Below are 15,000 nucleotides of genomic sequence, written 5' to 3'. Positions count from 1 at the left end.
GAGGATGAGGATGGGGATGAGGATGGGGAAGAGGAGGAGGAGGTCGAGGACGGATAAGGATGAGAATGAGGATGAGGATGAGGATGGGGATGGGGATGGGGATGAGGATGGGGATGGGGATGAGGATGAGGATGGGGATGGGGATGGGGATGGGTGTGTGTGTGTGTGTGTGTGTGTGTGTGTGTGTGTGTGTGTGTGTGTGTGTGTGTGTGTGTGTGTGTGTGTGTGTGTGTGTGTGTGTGTGTGTGTGTGTGTGTGTGTGTGTGTATGTGTGTGTGTGTGTGTGTGTTGTGTGTGTGTGTGTGTGTGTGTGTGGGTGTGTGTGTGTGTGTGTGTGTGTGTGTGTGTGTGTGTGTGTGGAGAGAGAGAGAGAGAGAGAGAGAGAGAGAGAGAGAGAGAGAGAGAGAGAGAGAGAGAGAGAGAGAGAGAGAGAGAGGAGAGAGAGAGAGAGAGAGAGAGAGAGAGAGAGAGAGAGAGAGAGAGAGAGAGAGGGGGAGAGAGACGCCAGCAAGCCGAGAGCGGAGCGCGCGGGGTCAGACAGACCGCGCTGGAAACCGAGTAAGGCCGCCGGTAAAACAAGACGAGACAAGACGCGAACAACAACAACAGCATGATGACGAACCTCCGTGCCGCTTGGCTTCGGAGTCGAGCTCAGGGTGAGGTAGGAGGGAATCCAGGGGGGGGGGTTAAGGGGAAAATATGTGTTGGGTGAGGGAGAGGGGTGAGAGAAAGAGGGGAGAGGAATATGGTAAAGAGAGGGGAGAGGGATGGTAAAGGGAGGGGAAGGGGAAGATGGTAAAGAGAGGGGAGATGGTAAAGAGAGGGGAGAGGGTAAAGAGAGGTGAGAGGGTAAAGAGAGATGAGAGGGTAAAGAGAGATGAGAGATGAGAGGGAGAGGGAGAGGGAGAGGGTAGAGAGGTGAGAAAGAGAGGGGAGAGAGGGGATGGGGAAGGAGAAGGCAGAGGGCAGGCAGAGAGAAGGGAGAGGACAGAGGAGGGCAGAGGGAAAAGGAAAGGGGGGGGGGGGCAAGGAAAGGATATGGTAAAAGAAAAGGGGTGGCAAGAGGTGCCATGAGAATGAACACCCGCCGTAGCACTGGGTTTCTCCCACCTCTCCCACCCCGCAATGATTGATACCCCCCCTCCCCCTCTACCCTAACACTCCCGTCATCAAGAACCCCTTCATTATGTATTCGCAAAAAAAGGGAGACTATTACGATCCGAGATAAAAGCAAAAGTAAAAGTTATCAAGTGTGAGGGGGGGGGTATATAAAAGATTCTACCAAACATTCAACGCGGGTAACTACCATTAATATTAAAAAAAAAAAAAAAAAAAATTGAAACCAGGTAATGCTTATTCGACTCAGCTGTATACGGTTTCCCGAAGAAAAAATAGTGCTGAGAGTTCCAGATCTACACTGTAAACAACGCTGAACTAAGTGATGCCGTGCTTTCTCCTATGCTGTTTAAGGACTTTTAAGCTAGCGGGAATGCTAAAACTCGTGACAACAATAATGCCAATACTAATACGGATACCATCGCAAAAACAGACACCAATATTAAGAGTAATGCTAATAAATACATACAAAATCTTATTAGCTGAGCAGGCCCTACGTGCGTTATGCTGCACACACACGTCCGAATTTCACAGCGTTCGCCTACAAACCGCCCCATATCTAATGCAGCCTCGTCCCCACAAGCATCGCGACATCACGGACACATTCCCTCTCTTTCTTCTCCCTGTCGCTTTCTGTCTACTCTCTCCCTCTTTTTCTTCTCCCTGTCGCTTTCTGTCTACTCTCTCCCTCTTTTTCTTCCTCGCTTTATCTCCTCTTTGTAAATCCATATATCTCCTTCTCTTTGTGAATCCATATATCTCCTTCTCTTTGTAAATCCATATATCTCCTTCTCTTTGTAAATCCATATATCTCCTTCTCTTTACATCTCAATCTCTCTCCTTCTCTTTCCATCTCAATCTCTCTCCTTCTCTTTCCATCTCAATCTCTCTCCTTCTCTTTCCATCTCAATCTCTCTCCTTCTCTTTCCATCTCAATCTCTCTCCTTCTCTTTACATCTCAATCTCTCTCCTTCTCTTTACATCTCAATCTCTCTCCTTCTCTTTACATCTCAATCTCTCTCCTTCTCTTTACATCTCAATCTCTCTCCTTCTCTTTACACCTCAATCTCTCTCCTTCTCTTTACATCTCAATCTCTCTCCTTCTCTTTACATCTCAATCTCTCTCCTTCTCTTTACACCTCAATCTCTCTCCTTCTCTTTACACCTCAATCTCTCTCCTTCTCTTTACATCTCAATCTCTCTCCTTCTCTTTACATCTCAATCTCTCTCCTTCTCTTTACATCTCAATCTCTCTTCTTCTCTCTACACCTAAATCACTCTCCTTTGTATCTCAAGCTTTCTCCTTTATAGTTCCCGTGCCTATTTAATGCGCATACTTATATATATATATATATATATATATATATATATATATATATATATATATATATATATATATATATATATCCCCTACCCCTAACTCATTCACTCACTCCCTTCCCTACGTAATCATGCCCCCCCCCCCTCCTTCCCCATGCGTTCCCGTCCGCCGACCCAGCGGCCCATCGATCCAATCAGCTCGTCGCCACCTCACTACCCTCGATGACTCGCAAGACTCGACGGTATTCCTCTTAATGACAGAAGCCCGGCTGTACAAACCCTTATCGCAAAGGAACAGGCTACCGAGGCTGACCTGCCGAAGACATGCCTGTCTCCAACCTCGGCTGCCTACCCCGCCAACCCCTTTCCCCGCTCCAATAGCCCTTCAACCTACCCGGCCAATCCCTCTCTCCCGTCAATTGTCCCCAACTCCAGACTCAACCACAACCCCTTCCTCGACCCCTATCCCACCTTTCCCCTAATTCAACCCCAACCCCAACCCCAACCCCTACCCCTCTCCCCGCTTACTTGCCCCCGGAATACTGCAATTGGGCAACAGGTTCCCTTGATGCCTCTCAATACGGCGCGAGCTCGTAACACCTGTAGATATCACACACACACGCGGCCCGGGGGGTGGGCAAGGGGGGATTGGTGGGGTGGGGGTGGGGGTGGGGGGCACAAACCATCTAACCCTCCAACCGCATGATTACTTGTATACACAGGCAGCGTAGCGAGTCCATTCGAGCATGTTCCCAATATTTGAGAAGTCAAAATTCCGAGGCTTCCATCGCGCTTACGAACTTTAACATGCACATCGCCCGGTCGCCTCCCTGGTCAACGCATTCATCACAGGAACATACATGCAGTACTTGCCCGAGACAGGGCTGTGGCAGGTGGTATTGGGACGTTGCTAATTATATCTGAGGACGGGTGGGGGAGGGGGAGGGGGAGGGGGAGGGGGAGGGAGAGGGAGAGGGAGAGGGAGAGAGGGAGAGGGGGGGGGGGAGGGAGAGGGAGAGGGAGAGGAAGAGGGAGAGGGAGAGGAGAGGGAGAGGAGGGAGAAGGGGGGGAGAGAGAGGGGGGAAGAGGGAGAGGAGAGAGAGAGGGAGAGGGAGAGGGAGAGGGAGAGGGAGGGAGAGAGGGGGGAGAGGGAGAGGGGGGGGAGAGGGGGAGAGGGAGAGAGGGGGAGGGGGAGAGGGAGAGGGAGAGAGGGGGGAGATGGAGAGGGAGAGAGAGAGAGGGGGGGAGATGGAGATGGAGATGGAGAGAGAGAGAGGGGGAGATGGAGGAGAGAGAGAGAGGGGGAGATGGAGGAGAGAGAGAGAGGGGAAGGGGGAGGGAGGGAGGGAGATAGAGAACGGAAGAGGGATACAGAGGAAGAACGAAAGGAAACGAAGCACACCGCGGCGACGACGAGGACAAGTACCAACCCAGCCGAGAGTCCCTCACAACGATACCCAGTGGGCGAACCAAATACCGGCATACCCTGACCTAGTTGGCACACACCGCCCCGCGCGCGCGCGCGCACATACACACACACAAACACACACACACAGCTCTTCCCACTATGATCTTTCCCTCCCACAGTTCCATCTTCAGACTTTAAAATTCCAAGGAATATAATACCAACGGCTTTTATGCAGAAACTAGCCAGCAATGTAAATCCACAGATTAATTTTAAAAAACACGAAAAAATAAAAAACGTGACTTTACAGAAGCAAGACATTAATATAAAGAAGTAAATGGATGAAATGCAATAAAACCACACAAGTTGTAAAGTCGAAGAGTTGCCTGATGCAAACACGAATTATACCCCACCTCTACATTATTCGCCTGTGTGTTCAAGTTGCTTTACATCTAAAAGGAATCAAAACAACATCTACGCAAATAATGCCAAACCTTCGAATATAAAACAAAACAAATATCAAGCAAGAAACACATATGGCATACGCTTCATAGCATACATTTGTTTTTGATTTTTTTATATCAGTGAAATTCAGCATTTTCGAATGAACTGTATTGTAAAGTCATGAAAATAATAATGTTTACTATGGACATCATATGGACAATATCAAAGACTTTTTTCTGACTTGTCCACTTGATAGCTCATGTTTTAGCTAGAAGTGGCAACTGCGCATTACTGGAACGGGTGTGATAAACATTCAAGCTTTAATTCAGTAATAAATTTAAGTGTGTAGACATGCAAAGAAATCTTACATATTCACGCATTAATCTCAGACTTGCCGATTTGCACCGATTTTATGCAATGCAAGCACACAAAGTCAACCATTTCCCAGATTCTAGTCTGATTGCATGCAAGCGAACAATGGGACTTGTGGACTTTTCCTTCCTCTCATTACAAGTAAGACATCTGGCATTATAAATTCAAATATAAAGGCTTTTAATAATTCAATGCATGCAAACTACCTGGGTAATATTCGGAATAAAATTAATCTGATTATCAAAGCTAACATCCTGGTACAAAGAACCGCAGCAAGTTGTTTGTAGTCCTTCACCTGCCTGACACTGTCCTGTAGTTATAATGCAGCCTCATTTTAATGCAATTTCCTATTACCCATATAATTTGCATACAGTAAAATGTTAAGATACATTTTATTAGTATTAATACAGCTAGATGTCTGTATAAGAGAAAAAAACAAAATAATTCAAAACCCATTGTTTGTTTATGCAATCAAACTTAGACTCTTCGGATATGGTTGACTGTGTGCTTGCACTGAATAATATCGGTGCAATTCGACATGCTTGGGATTTCTATATGAAAGTGTAACGTTTTGTATATCTATTAAAATTAACAAACAATATCTGACCCGTTGATCTCCGGCTAACCAACGAGCCAGTAATGTGCGCATGTGCCACATCACCGACACCAGTCTTTGTGAGAGGTTAGATAGGGGGAGTTTAGAGTTGCATGACAATCAAATATAGAAAATATCCCCAATTAAGACCTCGATTTACTAAAAATAGAACTCAATATGTCTACTAAATAACGAGCAAATGGTCCATACCTGTCAAACACAGGTGATTATAAATATTTAACAAAACTGATTAAATATTCCACAAACAACACCTTGGTGTATACGACCAGAATGGAATATTTGGAGAAAACAATAAATGGAGAAAAAAAACAATGACCGAAAAGTAATAAACAGTCAAAATCAACAAACAAACAAGAGACGGAGCGCGCCCCCATCCAGTGGGTGCCCTTGGGGTGAATTCCGCCGTCCGGGCCGGGCCTACTCATTGCCTATGATGTCACGCCCCTCCGCCGCTGCGGCCACGGGCGGTATCCACTCCAGCCAGCGCCCACCGTTCGCTCTCGCCTTGGGTTTTGCGTCTCCCTGCCAACTCCTCAACTCGTCCCCGTACAACACGGACTCTAGTCTCTCTCTAGTGTGAGTGTGAGTGTGAGTGTGAGTGTGAGTGTGAGTGTGAGTGTGAGTGTGAGTGTGAGTGTGAGTGTGAGTGTGCGAGAGAGAGAGAGAGAGAGAGAGAGAGAGAGAGAGAGAGAGAGAGAGAGAGAGAGAGAGAGAGAGAGAGAGAGAGAGAGAGAGAGAGAGAGAGAGAGAGAGAGAGAGAGAGAGAGAGAGAGAGAGAGGGGGGGGGGGTGAAGGGAAAAAACAGCTGCAACTCTTCCCGCAAGACGAACCTCCAAACAAAACTACACCTAAACAAAGAGACAAACCGAGTATGTCTTCCGCCACATGCCCTTGCAAGGGGGCAAAGAGATGGGCTACACAAATGTACACAAAATATTAATTCCTTAGGAGGTAAGGGGAGGGGAGGGGAGGGGAGGGGAGGAGAGGAGAGGAGAGGAGGGGAAGGGAGGGGAGCGAAGAAGAGAGGAGGGGAAGGGAGGGGAGGGAAGAAGAGAGGAGGGGAGGGGAGGGGAGGGAAGAGGAGAGGAGGGGAGGGGAGGGGAGAGGAGAGGAGGAGGAGGAGAGGAAGAGGAGAGGAGAGGGAGGTGAAGGAGGAGAGGAAGGGGAGAGGAGGGGAGGGGAGGGGAGGGAAGAGGAGAGGAGGAGAGGGAAGAGGAGAGGAGGAGAGGGAAGAGGAGAGGAGGAGAGGGAAGAGGAGAGGAGGAGAGGGAAGAGGAGAGGAGAGGAGAGGAGAGGAGAGGAGAGGAGAGGAGAGGAGAGGAGAGGAGAGGAGAGGAGAGGAGAGGAGAGGGGAGGAGAGAGGAGAGGAGAGGAGAGGGAGGGAGAGAGAGAGGGGAAGGGGAAGAGGAGAGAGGGGAGGGGAAGGGGAGGGTTAAGGGGAGGGGAAGGGTGTAGGAAGGGAAGGGGAAGGGGAAGCGGGAAAGGGAAGGGGAAGAGGGTAGGGGAGGAAGGGGAGGGGGAAGAGGAAGGGGAAGGGGAAGGGGAAGAGGAAGGGGAAGAGGAAGGGGAGGAGGGAAGGGTAAGGGGAGGAGGGAAGGGTAAGGGGAGGGGAGGGGGGAAGGGTAAGGGGAGGGGAGGGGAGGGGGAAGGGGAAGGGGAAGGGGAAGGGGAAGGGGAAGGGGAAGGGGAGGAGGAATGGGAACGGGAAGAGGGAAGGGGAGAGAGGGGGGGCAGCGCTCCTCCCCCCTCCCCCCCGACGAACTACGAGTCCACTTACCCATGGTTCTAATATCCTCATGGCCTCCTGAGCCAAGCCGACTCCACTGTCCTGAAAGAAGTGAGCCGTTATAACATGCTCACTCATTCAGCGTGAGGGGGGGGGGATAGGGTGCCAAGCGTGAGAAAAAAAAAGCGAGACATGATCGACGTGGCAAGCAAAAAAAAAAAAGAAAGAAAGAAAGAAAGAAAATAAAAAAACACGAGGAAATAATCGATGCGAAAAAAGAGGCTAACCTGGGACGGGTTAGAGTTAGTAGCACAAATGATGTGATGTCTTATTAGGCGGAGACGATAACAGGTTTTTAGTCATGTCGCAAGTGTTAAAGTGTTATGATCATCATCATTTCTACTTTTAATTCTCTCATTTTTTTTGGATATCCTTTGTTTTAATTGTTTTAATGCAATTATTACCACTTCAACGTTCACAGCTAATACTATTTTTTCCACAACTAATGAGCTACAACAACCACGCGGGACAAAACTCCACAACAGGTGAGACGCCAACGGCAACAATCGTAAATCACAACCATCACAGTGCATGGCTGACGCATGATGGATGACTCCATCCACATTACTAGACTCACAAGAGGAAGAAATGTGACATCGACATGTCGGAAAACTCATGAACGCATGGACAGCAATGATAGCAACAAAAACAGCGGCCATGAATGAGGATGACAATGGTGGAAGAAGCAGCAACAGCAAAAATAACAGGATTATTACTAACAGCACAAATAGCTATCAATACGAACACAGAAATCCAGTCACAAGAAGACAATCAAACAAACATCCGCATTATCGCTGACAAACAAAAAAGAAATAACAGTAACAACGGCCATGTCAATAACAACGATCACAATAAGAAAAGCTAACAAAAACAAAACAAAAACAACAAAGGAGTAAATAAATTAAAAAGAAAAACAATACAAGTCACTCAGATCAACAAATAGCTCATAAAATGAAAGAAAGTTCGTCCTAAGAAAACCAGCATCTTCGAGAAGCGGGTCAACATTTCCATTTGCAGCGCAACGAAGTGCGTCGCTGTTGCCCCCGTAGAAGGAAGGACCGCGGCCATTGCGAGACACGTAATGTTACGCCGCCCCTCACCCCCCACTCCTCTTCTTTCTCTCTCTTCCCCCTTCCCCACTATCCTCTCCCTCTCTCACCCTTCCTCTCCCTCTACATTCCCCTTTCTCCCTTCCCCCTCCATTCCTCCTTTATAATTCTCCCTCTCCCTCTCCCTCTCCCTCTCCCTCTCCCTCTCCCTTTCTCCCCTTCCCCCTCCCTATCTTCTTTATTCTTCTCCCACTCTCCCTTTTTCCTAAACACTACCCGAACCTCCCCACCCTAACTGCCCCAGCCGCCGCGAAGGCCGTACGATACGCTTCCGTCCCGCCGCAGCGTAACCCCCCCCCCCCCCAACACACACTACCTAGTCATTGCCGTCGCCATCAGCATGCATGCCTCGGCCCTCTCACCCTCCCTCCCTACCCCCTCCTCACCCCTCCTCGGCTGAACTTCTCAGAATAATCTATTCCTTCTGTTAGAACTGCCTGTTCTTTCCTTTCTTTCCTGATATACATAATATATATATATATATATTACATAATATACAATATATATATATACATATATATATTTATATATATAATATATATATAAATATATAACATATATATAAATATATAACATATATATAAATATATAACATATATATAAATATATAACATATATAAATATATAACATATATATAAATATATAACATATATATAAATATATAATATATATAATATATATATAATCGACTTTCCTTTTGTTCTTCCTTCCTTTCTTATTTTCATTCCTCCCCAATAAGAGAAGAGCAGCGTAATAGCCCAAACCTAAACATAATCAAGAGGGACGCATACCCCTGCAAAATTCGGGGACCCGCAGGACGTTTGCCGTAAATCCGAAATCCTTGTAAGGACCGGTGTATCCGAGGGGGATATCGAGCTCCCATTTTCATTTTGGGCAGAAATACCCATCCGAAGTATGCCAGTGATGAGGAAGCCGACGGGGTCTGTCTAGGGCTCTCCTCTTCTTCATAATTTCTATTTTGGGCGTAAAAATTCAGAACAAATTCTACTTTGTACGACGAAGAGTAGGCTTACTACAAATGCATAATCCAGCGTGTGTAAAAAAAGAAAGAAAAAAAAAACAATGGCTGACGTGCACAGGATCCCAAAGAAGTTGCTAATTCTCCTGCGTTTGACCGCGTCATAAATGGGCAAAAGGACAACAGACTTTACTGAGCATCATAAAGGTAAAAATCTAAATTGCATCTCCTTCTTGGCGAATTTATTTATGCGACAGAGATATTTCTTTTTCTTTTCTTTTCTTTTCTTTCCTTCTTTTAATCCACAGCTAGCTGTGTTTTCCAACATCGCCATAAAGTTTAATCCTTACCCATGAAAAGTGAGTCCACCATTCAGCTTTTAACAACAAATTATAACTGACCTACATGTATTTGAAAAAAAATGTCTATGATCTTTTTTACATCATCGACGAATTCCTATTCTTTATTTTTAGAATGTGCCATTTTTATCCCCAAAGTGACATTCTCACCCCGTTCAAAATAGCCCAAATTAAAATTTTCTACAGCAGAACTTTTAGCAGGTTTCAAGCGCTAGAAAAAGATGTATCCCAGATTCTATATATGGTAATTGGAGGTAATAGTAGTGCAGGTAGTGGTGGTGGTAGCTGTCGTAGAGTAGTAGTTAGTAGTAGGTAGTAATAGTAGTAATGTAGTAGTAGTAGTAGTGATAGTAGTAATAGTAGTAGTAATAGTAGTAATAGTAGTAATAGTAATAGTAGTAGTAGTAGTAGTAGTAGTAGTAGTAGTAGTAGTAGTAGTAGTAGTAGTAGTAGTAGTAGTAGTAGTAGTAGTAGTAGTAGTAGTAGTAGTAGTAGTAGTAGTAGTAGTAGTAGTAGTAGTAGTAGTAGTAGTAGTAGTAGTAGTAAATACTAGGTGTCCAGTAATAATCAGTAAGTAACAAGCAGTAAGGAGCATGAAGTCCCGCTGCACCGTCCAGCCAAGGTCACTCGCCTGCCACCCCTCACAGCACCCGGTCTACGCCAGTTTTTGCCTCGCCTTCCGCATGGGTTCCCGCCCGTCTGTTTTCGCGACTTGGCACGGCCTTCCTTCCTTGTCGCCTCAAAGGATACTAGGTATATATCCCATCTAAGCCGGACAATCTATCTATCTATCTATCTATCAATAGAGAAAGGATGTGCGCATACTCACTCTTTGCGAGTACTCGCATAATATACACACATCCATGTCTGTCTGTCTGTCTGTCTGTCTGTCGGTCGAACTATTTCAACGTGATAACCAGTACAGCCATTACTGTATGGGTATATATGTGTTGCATTTGTGGCATATGCTGTTTGGTTTGGGTATATACAAAAAAAAATTGTGCATGTGCGTGTGCGTGTGCATGTGCGTGTGCGTGTGTATGTGCGTGTGCATGTGCGTGTGCGCATATATGTATTATTCATATGTATATTTTACATATATATATACATATCTATATCTATCCATATATATATATATATATATATATATATATATATATATTAATAACAATGCCACGTTACTGTGTTTTTTTATTCATGTGTATATGTATATGTATATGTATATGTATATGTATATATATATATATATATATATATATATATATATATATGTTTACATGTGAGTGCGCGCGAAGAATGAGTATGTGCACATCCCTTCCCTATTTGCAACGCCCCCCCCCCCCTTCCCTCCACCTACGAAAAGCCAACGCAGCATCCAGCACCCTTCTCCAGGTGCGACTTCCGGCCGCGAACGAGACAGTGTGGCCGCGACTGTGAATTCCATTAGAGTAGAGAAAAGAGCGAGCGAGAGAAAGAGAAATAGAGATAAGAGAAAGAGAAATAGAGATAAGAGAAAGATATGAGTCAAGAGAGAGACGAGGGAGAGAGAGAAAGAGAAAGAGAAAGAGACGAGAGAGAAAAAGAGAAAGAGAAAGAGACGAGAGAGAAAAAGAGAAAGAGACGAGAGAGAAAAAGAGAAAGAGAAAGAGAGACGAGAAAGAGAAAGAGAGAGACGAGAAAGAGAAAGAGAAAGAGAGACGAGAAAGAGAGAGACAAGAAAGAGAAAGAGAGACGAGAAAGAGAAAGAGAAAGACACAAGAAAGAGAAAGATAAGAAGATCTCCTCCCCCCTGACCAGTGCTCCTCGAATCGCGCAATCTTCGAGCAAACGAGATTCATCCATATTCCCGCGAGCCCCGTCTGCGCCAACATGCATCACATTAACGTCCGTAAGCATTCCATTCGTCTTGGCACATCTCCCCTTAGCATCTTGAATGATTCGGAAATGCATCACGTTGATCAAAAAAAAAAAAAAAAAATACTGTGACCGAGACTAAGTATGCCCCTTAAAAAATAATAAGGTTCATCAGAATATAAAATAATATACATACATACATATATATATATATATATACATATATATATATATATATATATACATATCACTTGCCATATCTGGCCTACGCAATAGTTAGTTTTCTTTTTCCAATCTTTAAATCATTATAATAATCAACCGTTATCGTTATCATAATCGTAATCACCACTATCATCATTATCATTATCATCATTATTAACATAATCATCATCATAATCCTCCTCCTCATCATAACTCACCACCACCATTGTAACAAAAATATCAACGGTGACCGTTTCAGTTTCAGTTTGAAAACATCACATCCTAATCTATGAAAGGCCCTTCCTTTCTTCTGTTTGGTATTCTGCTATTTAGTTTCATTTGCATAGTTGGTCTACCACAATGTATAATAATTTTCATCATATCAATAATCATGATAATCATAACCATAACAATAACAACAACAATAATTATAATAATAATAATAATAATAATTATTATTATTATTATTACTTATCTTTATTATCATTACAATTACAATCACAATAACAATAATAATAATAACAAAAACAAAACAGAAACAACCACAATAATAATAATAATAATAATAATAATAATAATAATAATAATAATAATAATAGCATAAATAACAATGACAATGACAATCATCATGATAATGCCGAAGATAATAAATTCATAACTATACTAACTACAAGGCAAAGGATTTCCCGGCTTCAAAGTCGACCGCTCGGCTCAGCCTACACCAGCCGCCCTGCGCTTCGTCGACCGATAGGCTATTTAAGCCGCTGGAGACTCGACTAACTAGCGTCTATTCTGTATCTTTAATCATCTTTATTGTTGTCATCGTTAATCTACCTGCTCACGTTCCTTCGATTCTTTCCATTTTTTTTATACTGCTCTTTCATCATCATCTATCTTTCTTTTATTCTTAATCTTTGTCAAGGGGCGTGGTTCTTGGTATCATTATCTTCGGCGATATCACTATCATTTTATTGTTATCAATCTTGGAAACAATTAGTTTGAAAAAAACATGTACATTTTTTTTAATAAAAAAAATAAACATAATTTTCATATCCAGGTTCGCACATAAAATAAACAAAAAGACGTAAACACTACGTATTCCTCGTAATGATTTGCACAAATGTTCCTCGAAAAAAGTAAACTTGTGTGATAATATTACCCCGTTATCATTTTTTCCTGAATAAATTTCCTGAATAAATTCTGAAATCCTTCACTACTGAATCATGAGAATCACCCCCCCCCCCCTCGAGTTTACTGGCTGACTTTCGAATGGAAATTGAAGGTCTGTCTTTCTTACTCTCCCTCCCTCTCTTAGTCTCTCCCTCCCTCTCTTAGTCTCTCCCTCCCTCTCCTTGTCCCTCTCCCTGTCCCTTTCTCTCTCCCCCCCTTCCCCCTTCCACCTCCGCCCATAAACGAAGTGGAGGGAGTCTCGGTCCACTTGAGGTCCGAGCAGACGATCGGCAAAAGAGCGTCAGCGCCCGTGGCGAAGCGTTCGTGCGGGACGATAAAAGGAACGAGATGAAAATTGTTATACTCTGGAGGAGGAGGAGGAGGAGGAGGGGGGGTGGCGGAGGAAAAGGAGGAAGTAATATATATAGAGGAAATGAAGAAAAAAAAATCAATTACCAGAAGAAAAAAACTTTAACAATAAGAGGCGTGTAAGGAAGGTGCCCCTCGTCGTCGGGAGAATCCCCCCCCCCCCCAAAAAAAAGCCACACCGACGCCCCTCCGAAAGGTAGACGAACCAGTAGAAATAAAACGAGAAGAAAAAAAGAAAGAAAAGAAAGAAAGAATCCACTGCCTTCTTCTATCCGCTCTATCGCCGAGTGCTTCGCGTTTCTCGGCCACGAGTCATTGAGGCCCGACGCCCCTGCCAGACCGCAAACACCCGTCCCCTTTCGCCGATCTTGCCCTCCGCTACCGACGACTCTATCTCTATCTTTATCTCTATTATCGATCAATCTATCTGTATCTTTATCTAATACCTATCTATCTATCTTTATCTCTATTTCTTTCTTTCTTTCTTTCTTCTCTCTCTCTCTCTCTCTCTCTCTCTCTCTCTCTCTCTCTCTCTCTCTCTCTCTCTCTCTCTCTCTCTCTCTCTATATATATATATATATATATATATATATATATATATATATATATTTACCACTATATCTATCACTATATCGTCTCTACATCCTATATCGCCACTTCTATACTGATCTCTATCTCTTTCCATCCTCTATCTCTATACTGATATCCACCTCTATCTCTATATTGATCGCTATCACTATTTTTATTTCTCCTCGCCTTCCACTCTCGAGACGGTCAATAACAACGGCGAAGAAAACAAATATCGCGCACGAAAAGAGACACGTTTGGGGGTTATAAATAAGCACTCGAGTCAAAGCGATTCTTAAGGAGGCTAGGCTAGTGTGTGTGTGTGTTTTTTTTTTTTTTTTTTTTTTGTCTTTTTTTGCTCGCAAGGCGATATGCGATAAGTAATCATCTCATGCATTCCCCCTCCCCTTCTCACCCCCCTACCCATACCCTTCCACCCCTCCCTACCTCACAACATACATACTCCACTCTCGTTCTCATAATTGAAATGCGAGTCCATATTACTTTCACGCTGACCTACACCAACGTCGAGCGAATAGCCTCGGTTCCTGTCGGATATCAAAGACGAGAAGTGTTGGGATCCTAAATTTCTGCAGGATCCTGAAATGATATTTTTGTAACAAGCTAGTCCCAGAGATGGCGGTACAGTCAATATATAATGTATCTCCTCCACAGAGACGTCTGCGAAGAATATACGAAAAATTACATCGTAAAATTCCATGGAGAATAACTTTAATTCCTTTGATAAAATGCATGGAAAGATTACTTCTTCGGTTGAACGACGGGATTTCCCTTCTTCCTACTAAAGATCCCAGCCACGGGTAACCCTAAACCTCGCCATTACGTAGGCGTTATCCAGCCTTCCGGTAATCCTAGCCTGGCCTACGCATGGCATTCCTCTCCACGAGACAGGCCGCACAAAAATGACGGGCCGCAGCCTCCGTCACGTGCAGCCCCGTTTCCCGGCCGCGAGTCGCCTCTGCCAATCTGCGAGCGCCGCCGTCTCTGGCAGCCTTCCACCCGAGGCCCCAAGCCGACCTACCCGCCGAGGCCTCTCTACAACAAACACGCCCCCTTTTCCCGCCTCACTGATGCAGGCCCGACGGCCCGACTCCCCGTCTCCTCGCCTCCTCGCCTCCTCCGTGGCCAATCTCGCCTGTCACAGTCCTAGGATGGGAGGGGAGGGGAGGGGGGCGAGAGAGGAGGGAAGGGGATGGGACATACTTGCCCCCCTCCATTCCCAGAGGCAACACCAAGCCAGCGCCGGCCAAACAATAACGGCAGCAGCAAAGCCGTGGCCAGTGCGCTGAAATTGCCTCTACGCCGTATTAA

At 44.7% G+C, this 15,000-nt stretch overlaps 1 protein-coding gene across 21 annotated transcripts in view; it reads right to left on the bottom strand.

The window, feature by feature from the left end:
- chico (insulin receptor substrate 1 chico) overlaps positions 1 to 15,000 on the bottom strand; it is a 131,768-nt gene that overhangs the window by 97,759 nt on the left and 19,009 nt on the right. For 15 of the 21 annotated variants that reach the window (XM_043008227.2, XM_043008240.2, XM_043008233.2 and 12 more), the window contains exon 2: positions 7,051 to 7,101. The exons of the other annotated variants lie outside the window; for them this stretch is intronic. In XM_043008227.2, coding sequence (XP_042864161.1) covers positions 7,051 to 7,101 — 51 coding nt within the window. The remainder of the gene's footprint in view (positions 1 to 7,050; positions 7,102 to 15,000) is intronic. 21 annotated transcript variants of the gene reach the window in all.

The sequence above is a fragment of the Penaeus japonicus genome, unplaced genomic scaffold (genome assembly GCF_977035675.1).
Source record: "Penaeus japonicus unplaced genomic scaffold, GWHDUDI00000001_assembly GWHDUDI00000009, whole genome shotgun sequence".
Taxonomy (NCBI): Eukaryota; Metazoa; Arthropoda; class Malacostraca; order Decapoda; family Penaeidae; genus Penaeus; species Penaeus japonicus.
The sequence above is the reverse complement of the archived record's forward strand: the minus strand, read 5'-3'. Positions and strand labels throughout refer to the sequence as shown.